Here is a 16,496-nt window from a genome sequence, read left to right as displayed (position 1 = left end):
TGTGTAAGAACAAAAGCAAATGAAAAAAGTGAAAGGCAAGATGGATTGCCCCTAAGAGAAGGATTTCGGCATCTTTGAGAATGTTGTGTTCCCCTGCCTCAGGCTTGTACTTAGAATTTGATGCTAAAAACAACGGTTTCTATCTGACCCGCAAACCCAAATTCTGTGACTTAGACAAGCAGACACATAATATTGCTTGCATATTCATTAGCTGGCTTTATTTAGGTGCCGAAATGTTTTGCCAAGGACACAAAGTGGCAAGCTGAAGGAGATAAAGGGGATGTAATGGAGCTAGATCATACACAAGAAGGAAATGGCTCTTCCCTGTAAGAAAGAATATCTATTTCCCTTTGAAACTCTCCTTGCTCTTCCCTCCTCCAAGCAGCCCTGCATAGATTTTGCAAAGCTGGTCTGAACATCTGGGGCAAAGAATTTAGTAGGAGAATTTTAAGGAAATTCTCAGAGATGGCTGCAGCTACCTTCTCTCTATCTCCTATTTGCTCAGCAAATTCCCTTTGCTGAAGGTCTGTGGAGATTCTCAACCATCCAGGTTATGATTCTCCCAGAGCTGCTTTTCCAAAGGGCATCTGGATTTTCTTGGATGTTTTTTTCCTTTTGAAAATGTTTCATTTCTCCTCCAAGAAGCTTCTTCAGTTCTCCAAGAAGTGTCTTGGATGAGAAGTGAAATGTTTTCAAAGGGAAAAAACTAAGAAAGTCCAGTTGCCTTTTGGAAAAGCACTTTTGGGACCTTTTGCTGAAGAAAACTTTGCAAGGGGCAAGCATATATATGAGATGTGGCTGCAACTGTAGCATTTAGTTTGGCCCCAGAATCACGAAGTTGTTTTATGAATGAACCTGAGTTGACAAATGTGATACTCTTGCAGCTAATGAAAATTCTCCCACCTAATTTATTGGGTGTGCAATTAATAGAGTGTGTTTGACACTTACTGTGTTAAAATTTCCCACTCAAACATATTGGGGAGCTTTTTCTAAATTTGTTTACTCAAATTTTATAAACTGCTCTTATTGAGGAGGCTCTATCTGTGCCAGTGGGTAGGCAAAATGTTACTTTCCCTTTGTGGGGAAGATTGTTGTCTAACAGAAGTGCTGACAGACAATCCCATCTATGCCAGGTGAATTGCTCTCAATGGCCAACTCTAGCGTTTACTGATTCAGAGCAAAATGTGGGCACAATAACTGGCTGGTCAGTGTATATTCAAGTTCAGAGTATGGTACATCTGTCTATAGTACCTCAAGTCTTGTATCTATCCTTCTCTTTGAGAGATAATATTTTTTAAAAAAAAAATGCCCCGCAACCAAAAGAAAAAAAAAATTAGGGAATTTGTGGAAGTGCCAGCAAGGGAGGCTTGTTAGGATAGGCATGGACAGTCACATTGCACAACTATCACTTTGAATTACGAGTGGGCATTGTTTTTCCCTCCAGACAAACTCCCACAATCCCTGCCTTGGACTAGTTTATTTACTCAGTGATCTCCAAAAAAAAAAAAAAAAAAAAGTTCAGCTACTTATTTACTGCTGTCCAGGGTGAATAGCTATTGTCCTCTGAATATAAAACCCACAGGAGTTCTACTTTATTTAACTCTCCTATTTAATGTCAGTACGAAATTGCTGAAAGAGATAATTGGGAAAGCAAGCAAGCTATGCCATTAGAATATTGATGATAATCACAGTTCTATTAAATCCTTCATCCCATCCAGCTGAAGCAACGAAAGGGCTTAACTAATACGCAGGTGTGGTAAAGAAATGAATGAATCTCAGGCCAGATAAGAAAAATACCTTCAGCATAGGTGAGGTTTAAAGCAGGCACTGCAGTCCTTGGGCCCTCTTATTTTCTTCAAAAATTCCAGTTTTCATGGCTCTTTGTGGGCCATGAGGGTGTTTGCCCATTCTACCAGATTAACTAGAGTGGGTACAATCCAGGTGTTCTCCCTTAAATGTTTCCACCTGGTAGGTCAGGCAAAATGCACCTTCTTAGTGGCAGTTCTAGCCCTTTGGCACAGCCTCCCATACGAGAGCCAAAGCACCCATACATTTTTTAGCCTTCCCAGTGGGCTGTCTCCTGACATACTCTTGAAGATTTGGAGGCTTGGTTATTTTAATTTTAAAAAAACAATTAAAAATTAATTATTTGGGGGGGGTTGCAAACAAGAAAAAGTGAGGTTTAGGCTTCAGTTTTAATTGTACTTAAACAAATTTATTTTATTTTTTATTTTATTTTTATTTTATTGGACACTCGTCTCATATCCAAACGATTCCAAATGCTGGAATTTGACTTTTATTGATTTCTTTAAAAAACAGAGGCTTGACATGCATAGCTTAGTTCAGTAGGACACATGGCAGAAAATTGTATTATATTATCCCAGTTCTTAACAGAAGCATGAACTGTGAATTTTGGACTGCAAATGGAAAGAATCTTTAAAATTGCTTGATTATATACCATATCAATAATATTAAAAGTGAGATTAAATAAGAAAAAAAATGTCTGTAAGCATTCATATTTTCACCCTCCACATTCAACAGGAATTGCAAACTTATTCTCCTCATTAAGTGGAGAACCAGGATTGAATATATAACCTGCCATTATGATGAAACGTCTCTCAGATCAGAGGGAATACTTTATATTAAAGGGCTATCAGCCTCATATTCCAAACCCACTGCATATCTCAAGACTCTATACTTAATTTTAGATAGCTTGTAGTCTTTCCAGCAGATTCTTGAATTCTGATGAGAAAGGTCAATTCTGTTTGAAATGTTATTAAGTAATGGCACTACCAAGTTTGAGACCCCTGGTTTTATCTATGTTGATGTGACTTACCATGATTTTTATCTTTATAAAAATAATAGAACTTTTTAAAACACAGTACATCCTGCTTATTAACTGCTTTGACACTTTTCATTTTGAAAAGCTAACAGGGCAAATCACTGTGAAATTGGTTGTTGCCTACTTCAGAGAACTTCCTGGGTCTACACCTCAAAAGAGAGTTGAGATGGGGAAGTTTGCCTTGATGGCCTCATCTGCCTCATGAACAGCAGTCTCTGTATATAGAACATGCCCGTATGCAGAAGACCCTGCTGCCAGATGAAGCAGAACAGCTGTTTTAAGGGGGGGAATCCTACTTTGATGAAGGCATTTGCGGGAATGCTTTGCTCAAGTTATTATTGAAGAAAAGCATCTCTATATAGCCATGCTGGTTTTGGACAATTTATTTATTTATTTATTTATGAGACTTATATACCGCTTTAAGTGCAAGCACTCTCTAAGCGGTGTACACCAGTAAGCAATGTATATGTATATATATATTTACATTGCCCCCAACAATCTGGGTCCTCATTTTACCTACCCCGGAAGGATGGAAGGCTGAGTCAACCTTGAGCCGGTGAGATTTGAACCGCTAACCTGCTGAACACAGTCAGCTAAAGTGGCCTGCAGTACTGCACTCTAACTGCTGCGCAAGATAGTCCTTGAATTACAACAGTAATTGGGACCAGAAGTGCTACTGCTAAGTGATGCAGTCATAAAGCATGTTGTCATGTGACTGCATTGCTTAGTGACAGCATTAACCAAATCCTACCAGATGTTAGGCCTTCTTGGCTTGGTCCCTTTCAGTCCCGATCCTTGGTAAAATATCTCTACCCTCATTTTTCCTCTTTTGACCACTCTGTCCAGTGGCACTCCTTCGTGGTGGCAGCACCGGGGCAGAGGCCCAGGTGTCAAGGGCTGGGGAAATCAGGAGATCCAGGCAGTTCAAATGGGTATAAAGATTTATTGCAAGCTTAAGGTCTCTACAAGAATCTGAACTACTAACAGCCCAAGCAAAATGGTGGTAGTTAAGAGTCAGAGGAATTCAAGGTGGGTTGGACTTAGATCTCTTGTGAGCGTGAAGAGACTCATGACTGATGATGGGTTTGACCCCCTCCCTCAGGCTTAGCCTAGTCATCTCCTACAACAGAGCAGTGGCAGTTTCAGCCGGCTGCCACCATCTTCTGGGCTCTATTTTAATCTCAGCACCACCAAGCAGAACCACCTCAAGCCCCATACTGTGTGGCCAGTCATTCCAGTGCCACAGTGCAAAGCCCCAGTCAACCCAGCTGGCCTGCACTCCTCAGGCCTTGCTGTGTCCAGCTGATCTTTACCATCTTCCTGTGTGACACATCTGCTGGCCATTTCTTTCTGAGGCTGCTCACACTGTTCTCCAAATAACACACACCATTCCCCAAATGGGGTGTGCCATTCTCATAATGCTTCAGAAAGCCTTCAGAAAACCTTTGAGGCCTTGCAAAGCATCACAAGAACAGTGCATTGTGCTCCAAACATGCTATTTGGAGAACAGGGTAAATGGACTTGGGAAGAAGGCCTAGCACAGCCAGCCTCACAAAGGGTCAGGCCAGATGCATCTTGTCAGCACTGGGAGGAAAACAATGAAGGTTAGTTGGATGCAACAGGGCCTGCAGAGCGCAGGGTGACAGAGCGGCTGGGGTTTTGCACTATGGAGCTGGAATGCCTGGCTGCAATGAGAGTCTGAGGTAGCACTTCTTGGCTGAAGTAGTAGCCTGTGGGTGCTAACATCTGGCTAAGATTGCTGAAGGCCCCAGGTATCTACATCAGACCCAGCACCATCATCAAGAGTGCTGCTGTGCAGGACAGCCAAAAGGGATAAGATGGAGGGTATGTGTGTGTGTGTGGAAATGCCCCTATAGTCATAAGTTCTAGTGATCTGCCAAGCACCAAGATTTTGCTCACAGGACACTGGGGGCACTGCAATGGTCATAAATTTGGGGAGTGGCATAAGTATTATTTGTTCAGTGACAATATGACTCTCAGCAAATGGTCATATTGTAAGGATGACTACCTGTATTGTTATTGGAAACAATAAGATCCTTTCCAGATAATATGATTCCCACACAATCTAATTCAGTATTAGATGGTTTAATAATACAATGAACCCCCCCCCCTAAAAAAAAGTGCTCTTGGTTTTAACAGTCAATCTCAGTTGCTTTCATCCCATAACTTAGATTTTCTTCTAAATTCTTACAGGAAGGAAGGGAGGGATTTAATTTCCTGCTGTGATTCTAGAGCAAGAACTTACTTCATTGTCTCTTCTTCATTTGCTCAAAACAATTTGGTTTATTTGAGGAGTACTTAATATAAACTATGTCAGCCTGGACCAAGATTAATTCCCACAATGTTTGGCAAGAAAAAGATTAATTACTAGGTGGTGAAGACTGAGGTAGAATAATGTGGGATCCAGAAATATATTAATGTTTTGGGGAAAAAAAAATCTCCAGGGACAGGTTTCAACCCTAAACAAAAAACAAAACAAAACCCCAAAACAAGATAAAAAGGGAGGCATAAAGAGAATTTGTCTTTTGTCACTTATTTCCTGTTCTGTTCTCCACACATGGGAAGCTGGTTAATGAGCAGAAATTACACAGCATCAATCTTCATATTTCACAGAGGGATAGAATATGGAAAATTTTCCATTTCTGTCTTCATGCAAAAATCCTGCCCTCAAGGTACCCCAGAGCCTCTAAGTATCAAATAATTGCCAATCTGTCATTTTAATGGACTCAGCTAATTCCTCAATCCTTCTCTTCCCCTGGCCACACAATGCTTCCTTACTCAAAAAAAGTGTTCTTGTTTGTTTTCATAAGATATTGGCTCTTCAGATTGGTAAATATTTAACAGCTTTATTAAGGTCATCCCTACCACTCAGCCACACTAATCATGCTAATTTATAGCTATAAGGTAGTATAGTATGAGAAGATTTAATCAACATCTGCAGCAGGCAACTGAATTATTCAGTGTCATTTTTATTCAAGCTATAAGTCTCAGAGGCGAGAGAGGATATTTTGAGTTTTCATCTGCAGAGGGTGAGAGAACTCTGACCCTGGTGATGGGAAATCTAACATTAAACAAACAAACACCATTTCCTCCTTCCATTTCTAGAGCTGATTTTTCTGGCAGCAGAGTTTCTGCTTTGGGGATGAACCAAAAAGACATATCTTGGGAATCATCTGCTTAGATTCTTTTCCTGTCCTGGATTTAACACAGAGGGCATTTTCACACATTAACCAGATGCCTAAGAGACAATCAGCAAATAGTTCCTGGCAGATATTTCTACAGGTGGCTCACAATTTGCAATCCATGGTTTCTGGAGAGGGATGGGACAGCACTGGGAAGCCCATTTCAGGAAATGAACTATGTGTAGAGTCTATTGACACAATCCTAGGAGAAAACGTGACCAATATTGTGTTGAGAGTAAGTACATGAGAAGACCATCTTCACTCCTTCAGCTCAAAGATAGTCCAAACTTTTTCAGGTAAGAAGCAGTTAGAGAAACAACTAATGGTTCCCAGCCTGCCCAAACAAATACACTACTACTAGGAAAGGCAAAAGAACCAAGGAAAATATTCCTCAATTTTATGCCATCACTCATGGGTCACAAGATGATGGGGGGGGGGAGGTACATGGGGCAACATACTCACAGTTGGATGAAGAAATGCTCTGGCATTCACAGAAAAACATGAGAAAAAATCCTGCCATTCCTCAACTTCAGATACAAAGAGAAACAGCTCAGGATGAAGGAAACATCCTGACCTTCCCATTGGGGAGGAATCAGCCAGGCACAAGCTAGATATCTGGAGTGCTGGAAATATATCTCAAATATGCTGTAGAAGGGTGAAAAGCCAATGGCCTATTTGTCTCTATTATCAGCAGGCTGCTTTCTTTTGGCAAGGAACAGCTTCTCTTCAGCACACCCCTCGCCAAGAATAAGGCCCATCAACCATGGTAGAATGTGAGGTTCCTCAGATGGACATCGTGAGATCATAAGGTGACCAACTTTTTTACAATGAAAAGGAGGACACAAATAAATTGAAGAAAAAATATCGTAAATAAAAAAACATTTTATTCATTGCAACAATAATATAGATAACTTGCATGTGCAAAGTTTGCCGGCCGGGTGTTTTGGCGCATGTGCAAAGTTCCTGCCAATTCTCCTTCGCTGCAGACAACTTACATGTGCAAAGTTTGCTGGCCAGGTGTTTTGGCGTGCTCAGCAGCAATTCCTATTGGCTTTCGAAAGCCAATAGTGGGAATAGCACAGCTCATGCAAAAGTTGAAAAAAAACCATCAAAAAAGGTGCCGGAACGCCGTTCTGAGCATTCTATGAGGGGAAAAAAAGCCCTGCAGATTAGTCTTCAAATATTGAAAAAGAGGACATGAAGGAGGACACTTTTTGAGGGAGGACAGAACTTACAAAAGGAGGACTGTCCTCCCTAAAGGTTGGTCACCTTATGAGATCATTGCAATCACTGCAGACATCTAGCAAAATCTACTGAGCTGTCAAAAATCCCAGAAGTGAATACCTGAGCTTCCTTTGATTTTGTTTTCTCCCTTTTCCCTTTTCCTTTTAGGAACCCCCAGGTGACAGCGGTGGCAGCAGCAGCTGGAGCAGCAGCAAAGTGGCAGAACCCCTCCCACAGACCTGAAATGTCGTCTCTCAGAAGACTAAACTGGCACCGGAAAAGGATAGCACCCAAGAGAACTACATCTGTCTCCTTTAATTATCCCGTGTACATATTAGTCAGTGGAAATGCTTTATAATTTCTATAGCTAAGGCCAGCTAAGCTATAGAAGACCAGGTGTGCATAAACACTCTCCCTGAAGTTAGCCAGGCAAATTCAAATCATGTACACTGTGACGGGGGGAGGGAATGTATTGAATTTCCCCAGAGGAAAACAAAAATTATATAGATCTTGACTGTTATGATTCATCCACATTGATACCTCTGGAGACTTACTGTTTTTGTCTGTCTTGAAGAGGACTTTTCATCAAATGGCATTGAATTGATACGTTTCCATCTTTTGTACTAAGGTGAGAATGTACAAGTTCCAATATTTGATTTCTGCAAGTACTTTTGTGCCCATATATCACTGATGACTATGTGAGTGTCCTTGCTTCCCCACCCCCCAAAATACTAGTGATGTGTGCATAAGTGCTTGCAGGATTTCATTTCCGCATGATACATTCTGACCATGTCCTTAAAAAGACATTTGATCTCAATACATTTAGTCTAGATTTCAAAATCTGCACCGTGAGACGAGGCTTAGTCTTGTCTTCTCATTTACGCTTTTCTCTCCTGCTATCTCCTCTGGACTGGAGTTTCTCTGGAATTATATGAATTGTGCTTGCAGTCCTCACTGTTCTTAGTTTTGTATTCCATTACAATGTTTTTTTCCCCTTTTACAAAACTAACTTTAGAAGTCTTGCGATTGTAGAAGATTTAGCCAAAGTTTGAATACATAAAACACCTGAAACCAAAAAATGATGTATTAAAAGAACAAATCAATATATTAATTTATAGCTATTTCATGATGCCTAAGAAATTCTCTGTGTGGGTTGAGTTGAATCATTTCATCCAGTCCTACATATGTGTTGGCTTTCTGAGGTCTTATTGGGCTTCTTACAAAAAGGTGGACGTGGAAGGACATTCTTCGTTAGATCTCATCTCTTGTAACAGAATAAATCCCATGTAAGTGAATGAGATTTATGTAGGTCTAACTGTACATAGGTTTATTGCTGTGGAGTTGGCAATATTGTGCCCAGATAGGTTTGGGATAACAATCCTTTTTTTTAATCTTTCCTTTTTTAACGCTTTCCTTCAAATTCCTGTAATTAGATCTGAAAGGATTTCTGATAGGATTTTTGTGTTCACATGACCACCAATCAACTCCAGCAAGTAGCACTGCTACCTAAGTAGAAGGGGAAAATCTGACCGTTGGCTGACTTGGCTGTTCATTTAATAGAGAACAGATTTGGAAAAATCAGAAGGGAATCCTTCATGACATGGAAATAAGGAATCAGCCAATCTGCCATTAAAATATAAGAATCTAGACTGGTTACAAAATATGACAGTTCTAATGCTTATAAATACACATTTTTTCCTGCTAAAAGGGACTCTACTACTACTAAATTTCACCACATTCCTCAAAAAATATGACCTTAAATTCTGAAAGTCATCTACAATAACACCATGATCCCATATCACAATCTAAATGTATTTTGAAATTCATTTTCAAAGTACGATGATATTTCTGGAAGGAAAATACGTGCACATTAATTTATCCCTGAAGCAATATGTTAGCCCTTAAAAATTTGGAGCTATATTATTTCAATCCATAACAATTTGTCTTCTATCTCTCTCCCTCTCTCCATCTCTCTCTCTCTCTCACACACACACACACACACACATACATGCACACACACACACACACACACACACACACACACACACACATACGATGGTGGGAAAATCCTGACCGTTACGTTGCATACATAGACTAAATTACTTTAGTGAATACTCTCGGTGTGGGTGTGTATGTACATACACACAAACCAGACAGTTTTGACTAAAGTAATTTTATTATCAATGAAAAAGGGATAGCCAAGCAAGAATGCAAAAGAAAAGCAAAAACACAGCATAATCTTGCCTATAGCAAGCTGGTGATGGAAATATAAAATGAACTGAAAAACTCAAAGCTTGTGCAGGTCAAAGGCAAAGTAAGAGTAGAATGGCCTTGGCTAGCCAGGGCCCTACCAATGTGATGGGTTACAATTCCCATTGGCTATGCTGGAAGGGGTGATCAGAGTTGTTTAGCACAGCTGGAAGGTACCTGGCTATGACAGTACTTATAGCTCTTTACTGACTCTCCTTCATTTCATTCCCAATTCTTCCAAACTTTGAATTGTAGGGTCCTTGGGAGCAAAAAGCAGTTTCTCATGGGGATTATCTGTTAAACAGCCATGCACAAGAATACGGCACTGTATAAAATAATAAATATTAATACATATAATTTAATATTGTATTTTATAAAATGGGCTTCTGGTGCTATGAACAGTGATTTGTGAATGTTTTCCTCCTTATCGTACTAAGTCCTCTTGTTTATTACCCAACGTACTGGCTGAACCCTGTTGTAATTTTCCTCTGTATTATTTGTATGACTTCTGTATGCTGCCAATATATTGTCGTGATTTTGTTTAATCTTTATACATCAGTTCCTTGTTATAAGTGTTACCATTCTGTGTTGTCTCCATAGAAAATAGAAAATCATCTATGGCAGGATAGGTTAATCCAGAGGTAAGCAATATGGATCCTTCTGGATGTTTTGGATTATAACTCACAATGTCCTTGCCATTGACCATGCTACTTGGGGCTGATAGAAATTGAAGTTCAGTACATTTAGGGATCAACACACTATATCCCTTTGGACTATCCAAGAGTGATCAATTAATATTTTATTATTGTTAATTCTACAGCAGACCAGTCTCAGACTTGTAGATATTCTAATGCTCAAAATAAACTTATAGATTCAGGATTTTATATTGCCCTAACTCTTCCCCTATGTACTTACATAGAGCTGTGATTTCCTTTATATGCTAAACTCCTACAACGCATGCCTTCATTTGCAAAAACATGCTTTTTGCAAGTGTGTATTCCACTTTAAGGCCGTTAAAAACATGTTAAATGAATGCAAGTTTACACACCAAGTGTGCTCCTCTACGAGGCCTGTCCACCACTTATGTGTCTGCTAGTTTTTAATCCTGCTTTTGCTATAGCAAGAGCTGTAGTACGTGGGAAAGTATAATCATGTAGCTGCATGTTTAATCTCCTATGCCAAGAAAAGGAGAGCCACAAGGCAGATCAGTCAGCTTCTAGTTTATAGCATGTGGATGGAAGCTTGTGAGGCAAAATAATGGACTCTGTTAGTCTAGCTCAGAGTCAGCCCTCCCAGGTAAACCAGACAGGAAACGCAACCAGATGAGCTCATTCTATTTTATTGTAAGGCTACATTAACAAGACTTTGCAAAGTGCAAACCTCCCACTGTCACTTTTAACAGCCTGTTACATTAGGGCAGATTCTTTTTAACTTTCTTTCTTTGCCCTTTAAGGCCTTTAAGCAGTTGCAGGCTCCTCCCCTTTTTATCTGATCATTACCTTGGTAGCATCTCTTCCCCTTGTCTCGCGAGGTCATTCTCACATGCCGTTACATCCAGTGCTTCCCGAACATGTTCCTTCATAGCCCAAAATCACTTATTAAAAAGTGTTATCAAAATCTGAGAACCAGTCATAAGTCCTCTTCCTTCAGCACCATCATAACTTCAAACAGCCGCTGAACAAATGGCTGTAATTTGAGGACTACCTGTATCATAAAAATATCATCGCATGATCGTTCAACAAACTACCATTGATAATTTCCTCGATTTTTATCTTAATAAGAAAACTTTGGGAGATTTTCAAATATGTTATGTGTGGCAATCTTTAAGTCAATTTAAATGTCCCTGTTGTGATGGGCAATGGTTTCATGTGCCATTACCCAAAGAAAACCCACTTTTAGCCAATGTGGGGTAATTTATCCAGATTTGGGAAGCACTGGCCTAATCCAATATTTCATCCAGCTACTGCAAGTAACAAAGCACAGGCAATTGGGAGCAAACATGGGCAGTCTAAGGCTGTAGAAGTTGTGTATATCTACTCAAATAATTGCTTTTGCAGCGATTATTGGAACACAGCAGCTGAAGATCAGTGGTACCATTTATAGATAGAAAATCAGTATAAAATAGGTTTCTAAGGCCCTGCCCACTTTGCATCAGCACATTTCCTACTGTGACTTTTATCTCTTCAAACAATAATTAGTTTCGTCAGCAGCCATCCAAAGATTATCTAGTTTTGGTCTGGAGCATATCTATATGGATTAATTGACTCCCTCACTGCAAGGAATTTGAGAGGTATAGTTTTGGACAGAGTGGGCATTGTTTGTTTTAGAATCCTTAGTATCCTTACAAAACTACATTTCCCAGGATTGTAAGTATAGAGCAGGAGGACTGGCATAAAGTGCAAAATAAATAACAATAAAAATATCATTAATTCCCCAACTATTATTAATAGAAATTAGTATTAGCATTATTTGGTGGGAAGAAAAGCCATGACTATTGAATTCTATATGTAGAAATCCCTTTAATATGTTTTGCCTTTTTTATTTAGCTCATAACACTTTCACAGCCCTTCTTCAGTGATGTCATAATGGTATCTCCATTCTCACTGGAGGCAAGGGATGACCATATTCCTGAGCGGGAATAAACTGCCTCTTCCAAAATTAACAAATACATAAGAGAAATAATAAGATGAAGCTAGTATAGCATGGGTTTTTGAGTCACACAATAATTTGTGTTCTCCAATATAAAGTCCTCCAAATATGTTGGATTACAGCTTTCATGGGCCAAGCTTGCCAAGCATGATGTAATCCAACACATCTAGATAATACCTGATTGGGAAAAACTATGACATTTATGCCACAGAGCTGCAATCAGATATAAATTTAAAATTGTGCTAGTTCTGCTAAAGAAGCTGCATTGCAATATTTTTTCTAACCTATCCTTCTATCCTGGATAAACCAACAAGGAAGATAGATATAACATTAAATATATCTTTGTCATTTTCCTTCCTACTTTGAAAATGTGTGTAATGCTTAAGTTGCTATTCGGACCTGAATCATAGACTTGTTCCTTGAACACTTCTATGAAATATTATTTTAACACTTCAGTATCAGTGAGGTCATCTAAAAAGATAAAAAAAATCAAACTCAACTCCCAATGACTTCCTGGAAACTCATCTATGTTAATTCCTTGACAATAAGGCAAAACTAAATTGCCATTTCCTTCTTCTGAGGTAATTATGTTACCAAAAATAAATAGAGCAATCTTTGGTTGAATGAGTCAAAAGCTGACAAGCTAACATGCTAGTCAAAATATTCCCACAGGAATCTATTTCACTTCCTGTCCATTCCCTTTTTGTTGTTCAGTATCACTGTTGTTTAATATCATTCTTGTTAAAGTTGCAAAAGAATTAAAAAACAACAACATTGTTGCCAATATGCAGTACCTTTCATTATTAACACTTTCAGAATAAATAACTAGTAAATACTATAGAACAGGGGTCCCCAACCCCCGGTCCTTGGACCACTACTGGGCCGCGGCATGCTAGCAATCGGGCCACACAAACAAGAAAGCCCCATCTGCGGGATGCAGGCAGCACACAAAACCACACACCTTCCAGTCCACAGAAAAACCTCTCTCCACGTAACTGGTCCCTGGTGCCCAAAAGATTGGGGACCTCTGTTATAGAACTAGTATGATGACACAGAGACCTTGACCCCAATGAGCTTACAATCTAGTGAAATGGACTATTGGTGCAAAGCATCTGAGTGATTCAAGCCGTCACAGAATACATTGAAATTCCGTCTATCTTCTAAATACTCAAGGCAATGTACAGGTAGTCCTCGACTTACAACAGTTCATTTAGTGACTGTTCTAAGTTATAATGGCAATGAAAAAAGTGACTTATGACCATTTTTCACACTTACAACCATTGCAATATCCCCATGGTCACATGATCAAAATTCAGACGCTTGGCAACTGGTTCATATTTATGATGGTTTCAGTGTCCTGGGGTCACGTGGTCACTTTTGGTGATCTTCTGGCAAACAAAGTCAATGGGGAAGCTAGATTCACTTAACAGCTGTGTTACTAACTTAACAACTGCAGTGATTCACTTAACAAGTGTAGCAAGAGTGTTCTGTTTAAAACTATACGCAGTGTGACTGGTATAGGGGAATTTCTTCCGTTTGTTTTAGGAATCCTTGATAGGCTAGAAGCCATTTAAATTCATGGGGGATTGTTGATTGATCAGTGGTGATCACTTTTTGGTTCCATTCTCAGCTTTTGATGCCAAAATACTTATTCTGGATGTGAGTGTCTTTAGCTAAACCACTGGCTCTAATGAGATCACTTGCCTCCAGAGGTTGTGAATGCTCCAACACTGGAAGTTTTAAAGAAGAGATTGGAGAATCATTTGTCTGAAATGGTATATAGCAGTGGTGGCGAACCTATGGCACGGGTGCCAGAGGCGGCATTCAGAGCCCTCTCTGTTGGCACACGCGCCATCACCCCAGTCCTAGGCCTTCAGCTGAGTTTTATAAAACCTTTTTGCTTTAGGCCTCTGCCGCCATGTACAAAAAAAAAAGGTTCCACCAATCAGTCAATTTCAACTTCTCATGGGGAAAAAAAAGATCTTGCAAAGTTGGAATTGACTGATTGAACTTTTTAGTCCCGCCCAGTCTGCCACTGCAGCCATGCCTACCCAATGGGCCACACCTAGCCAATGAGCCACACGCAGCCAATGGGCCACACCCACCCGGCACCCAACGATGCATAAGTGGGTTTTCGGTTGCAGTTTGGGCACTCAGTCTCTAAAAGGTTCGCCATCACTGGTATATAGGGTTTCCTGCCTGAGCAGGGGATTGGACTAGAAGATCTCCAAGGTCCCTTCCAACTCTGTTATTCTATTATTCTATAAGAAAGGTTGTAAAATGGAGCAAAGCTCACTGAACAAATGTCTCACTTAGCAACAAATTTTGAGCTCAATTGGGGTTGTAAGTCAAGGGCTTCCTATATGTCACAGGTGTCAAACTTGACACATTACATGACATGTCACAATATATCACTACTCCTTTTGCATTGCCAGCAGTGGGGTGGACGCAGCTTCCATATGATGAAATGCAGTTTGACACCCATGCTATATGTAGTGATCACCATAATAAGGCTGGGTTGAGAGAGTGACTCCCAAAATCCCCAGGGAAATTTATGGGCAAGAATATTTGAAAGGAGCTTCTCAATAACAACTCCCACACTTTAACCACTGTTGAATCCTGGCCACACAATTGACAGCACATGATTAACAGACCCACAGAAGAAAGAATTAAAGCAAACATTTGGCTGCACAATGGCTAACAGACAGAAAATAAACATTTTCTGATCTACAAAATGCTCTGAAACCATTGGAAAATTTAATACATCTGCTGAAGCTTAAGTGATTGACCTCAGTAATGTCTGCATTGGGAGCTGCACGTGTGAGCTCTTAGCCTGGAGAAACATTTGAAAATTGGAAAGATTAAAAAGTTTTAGAAAATGAATTGGCCCTAATACCAGACATTTTACAGACTGGAAAAGCTATCAGCTGTTTGACTAGATGACTCTCTCTAGTGATCTAGTCAAACACCTCTCTAGTCATCTAGTCCAGCGGTTCTTAACCTTTTTGAACAAATCGCCCCCTTGAGCCAATGAGGAAGTTGTCATCGCCCCCCTCCCCCAACATAACCTCTCAATCACAACACAGGAAATAATTCTTCGATTTATGCAAACATTTTTTTTTGTTTTCTTTAAAATTGTCATCAGGACATATCGATGCAAATAATTTATTTCCAGTTTTTTCCCCATATCTCCCATATTCTGGCCAATGGTGCGCCACTGTATGGGTAGAGGCTGCTGCGCAATGCGCATGAAGATAAGCGATGCGTATTCACATATGTACAGTGTTCTGTACTGAAGCTAGCTGGAGGAACATTTGGAAACACAATTCAATCCACTAATAGCGAGCGATCTGATGTTTTTGTACGACAGATATACAGCCATTCACTGTACGAAAAAGTCTCAAAAGTGTCCCCAAAACTTCTTGCTCCATCGTCCCCATATCGCCCCCTTTTCGTTCCTTCGCCCCCGCGTCGCCCCTTTTCGTTCCATCGCCCCCCTGAAAAATGAAATCGCCCCCTGGGGGGCAATATCGCCCAGGTTAAGAACCACTGATCTAGTCAAACACCACAAAAAAGAAGAGATGCAAGAGAATTCCTGCATAATGCCCTGTCACGATGCCCTGTTTCTTCCTGGACTTCAAAGAAACAGCATACATAAAACATAATACTTTCTTTGGGAACCTGATTGTTGAAGATGGAAAACACCTAGTCGTCCCTATAGGCTGTTCAGCTGCCTGAATACAATCACAGCTGGCTGACTATGGTTGTTTTAAACATAAGAAAGGCTGAAACTCCTCGCTGGCTGTTTTTCTAATAACCTATACACTCTGCCTAGCAATCTAAAGGAGCAGAAATAGAGAAATACCTTGACAGTTACTTTTCCTCGTTATTAAGCTTTCTGCAAAGTCCCAGATATCCCTTTTTCCTTTCAGCTGTTATGTTATTTGCCCCCAAAAGTTAGCCAGCTGTAATTGACTACCTAAAGGACAAAAAAATGAAGGAAGTGGTGAAAAGCTGGCAGGAAAGCTGTATTGTTAAAATCACGTTGCCTTTCATCAAGGTAACACAATTTCCTTATAAAAATTAGAGGGGTTCCAGAGGGCAGGTGGATAGATAGAACAGGCATCTTTCCAAGGTTACATAAAATGATGTTTTATTGAAGGAACCTGGAGCATATTGGAGCCAACAGGACAAGTAGAAACAATGGGGAGGAGTCTTGCACGTAATTTTATGAAGAACAATTAAAAGAACAGGATATGTTTACCTTAAAGAAGAACAGGCTAAGGGGGTAGATGTTTTTCTTTTGCCCATGAGTAGAACATGAACCA

At 40.0% G+C, this 16,496-nt stretch overlaps 1 protein-coding gene across 3 annotated transcripts in view; it reads left to right on the top strand.

Annotated features, from left to right (window-relative positions):
- The window catches only part of CYGB (cytoglobin), an 82,597-nt gene extending 69,645 nt beyond the window's left edge, over positions 1–12,952 (top strand). For all 3 annotated transcript variants that reach the window (XM_039328018.1, XM_039328016.1, XM_039328017.1), the window contains one exon: positions 7,438–12,952. In XM_039328018.1, coding sequence (XP_039183952.1) covers positions 7,438–7,512 — 75 coding nt within the window. In that variant the 3' untranslated portion in view covers positions 7,513–12,952. The remainder of the gene's footprint in view (positions 1–7,437) is intronic.
- Positions 12,953–16,496: the final 3,544 nt, after the last annotated feature.

The sequence above is a fragment of the Crotalus tigris genome, unplaced genomic scaffold (assembly GCF_016545835.1).
Source record: "Crotalus tigris isolate CLP2741 ecotype Arizona unplaced genomic scaffold, ASM1654583v1 scf7180000024370.6872682, whole genome shotgun sequence".
NCBI classification, from domain to species: Eukaryota; Metazoa; Chordata; class Lepidosauria; order Squamata; family Viperidae; genus Crotalus; species Crotalus tigris.
Note: the sequence above shows the minus strand (reverse complement) of the source record. Positions and strands in the feature narration are given on the sequence as shown.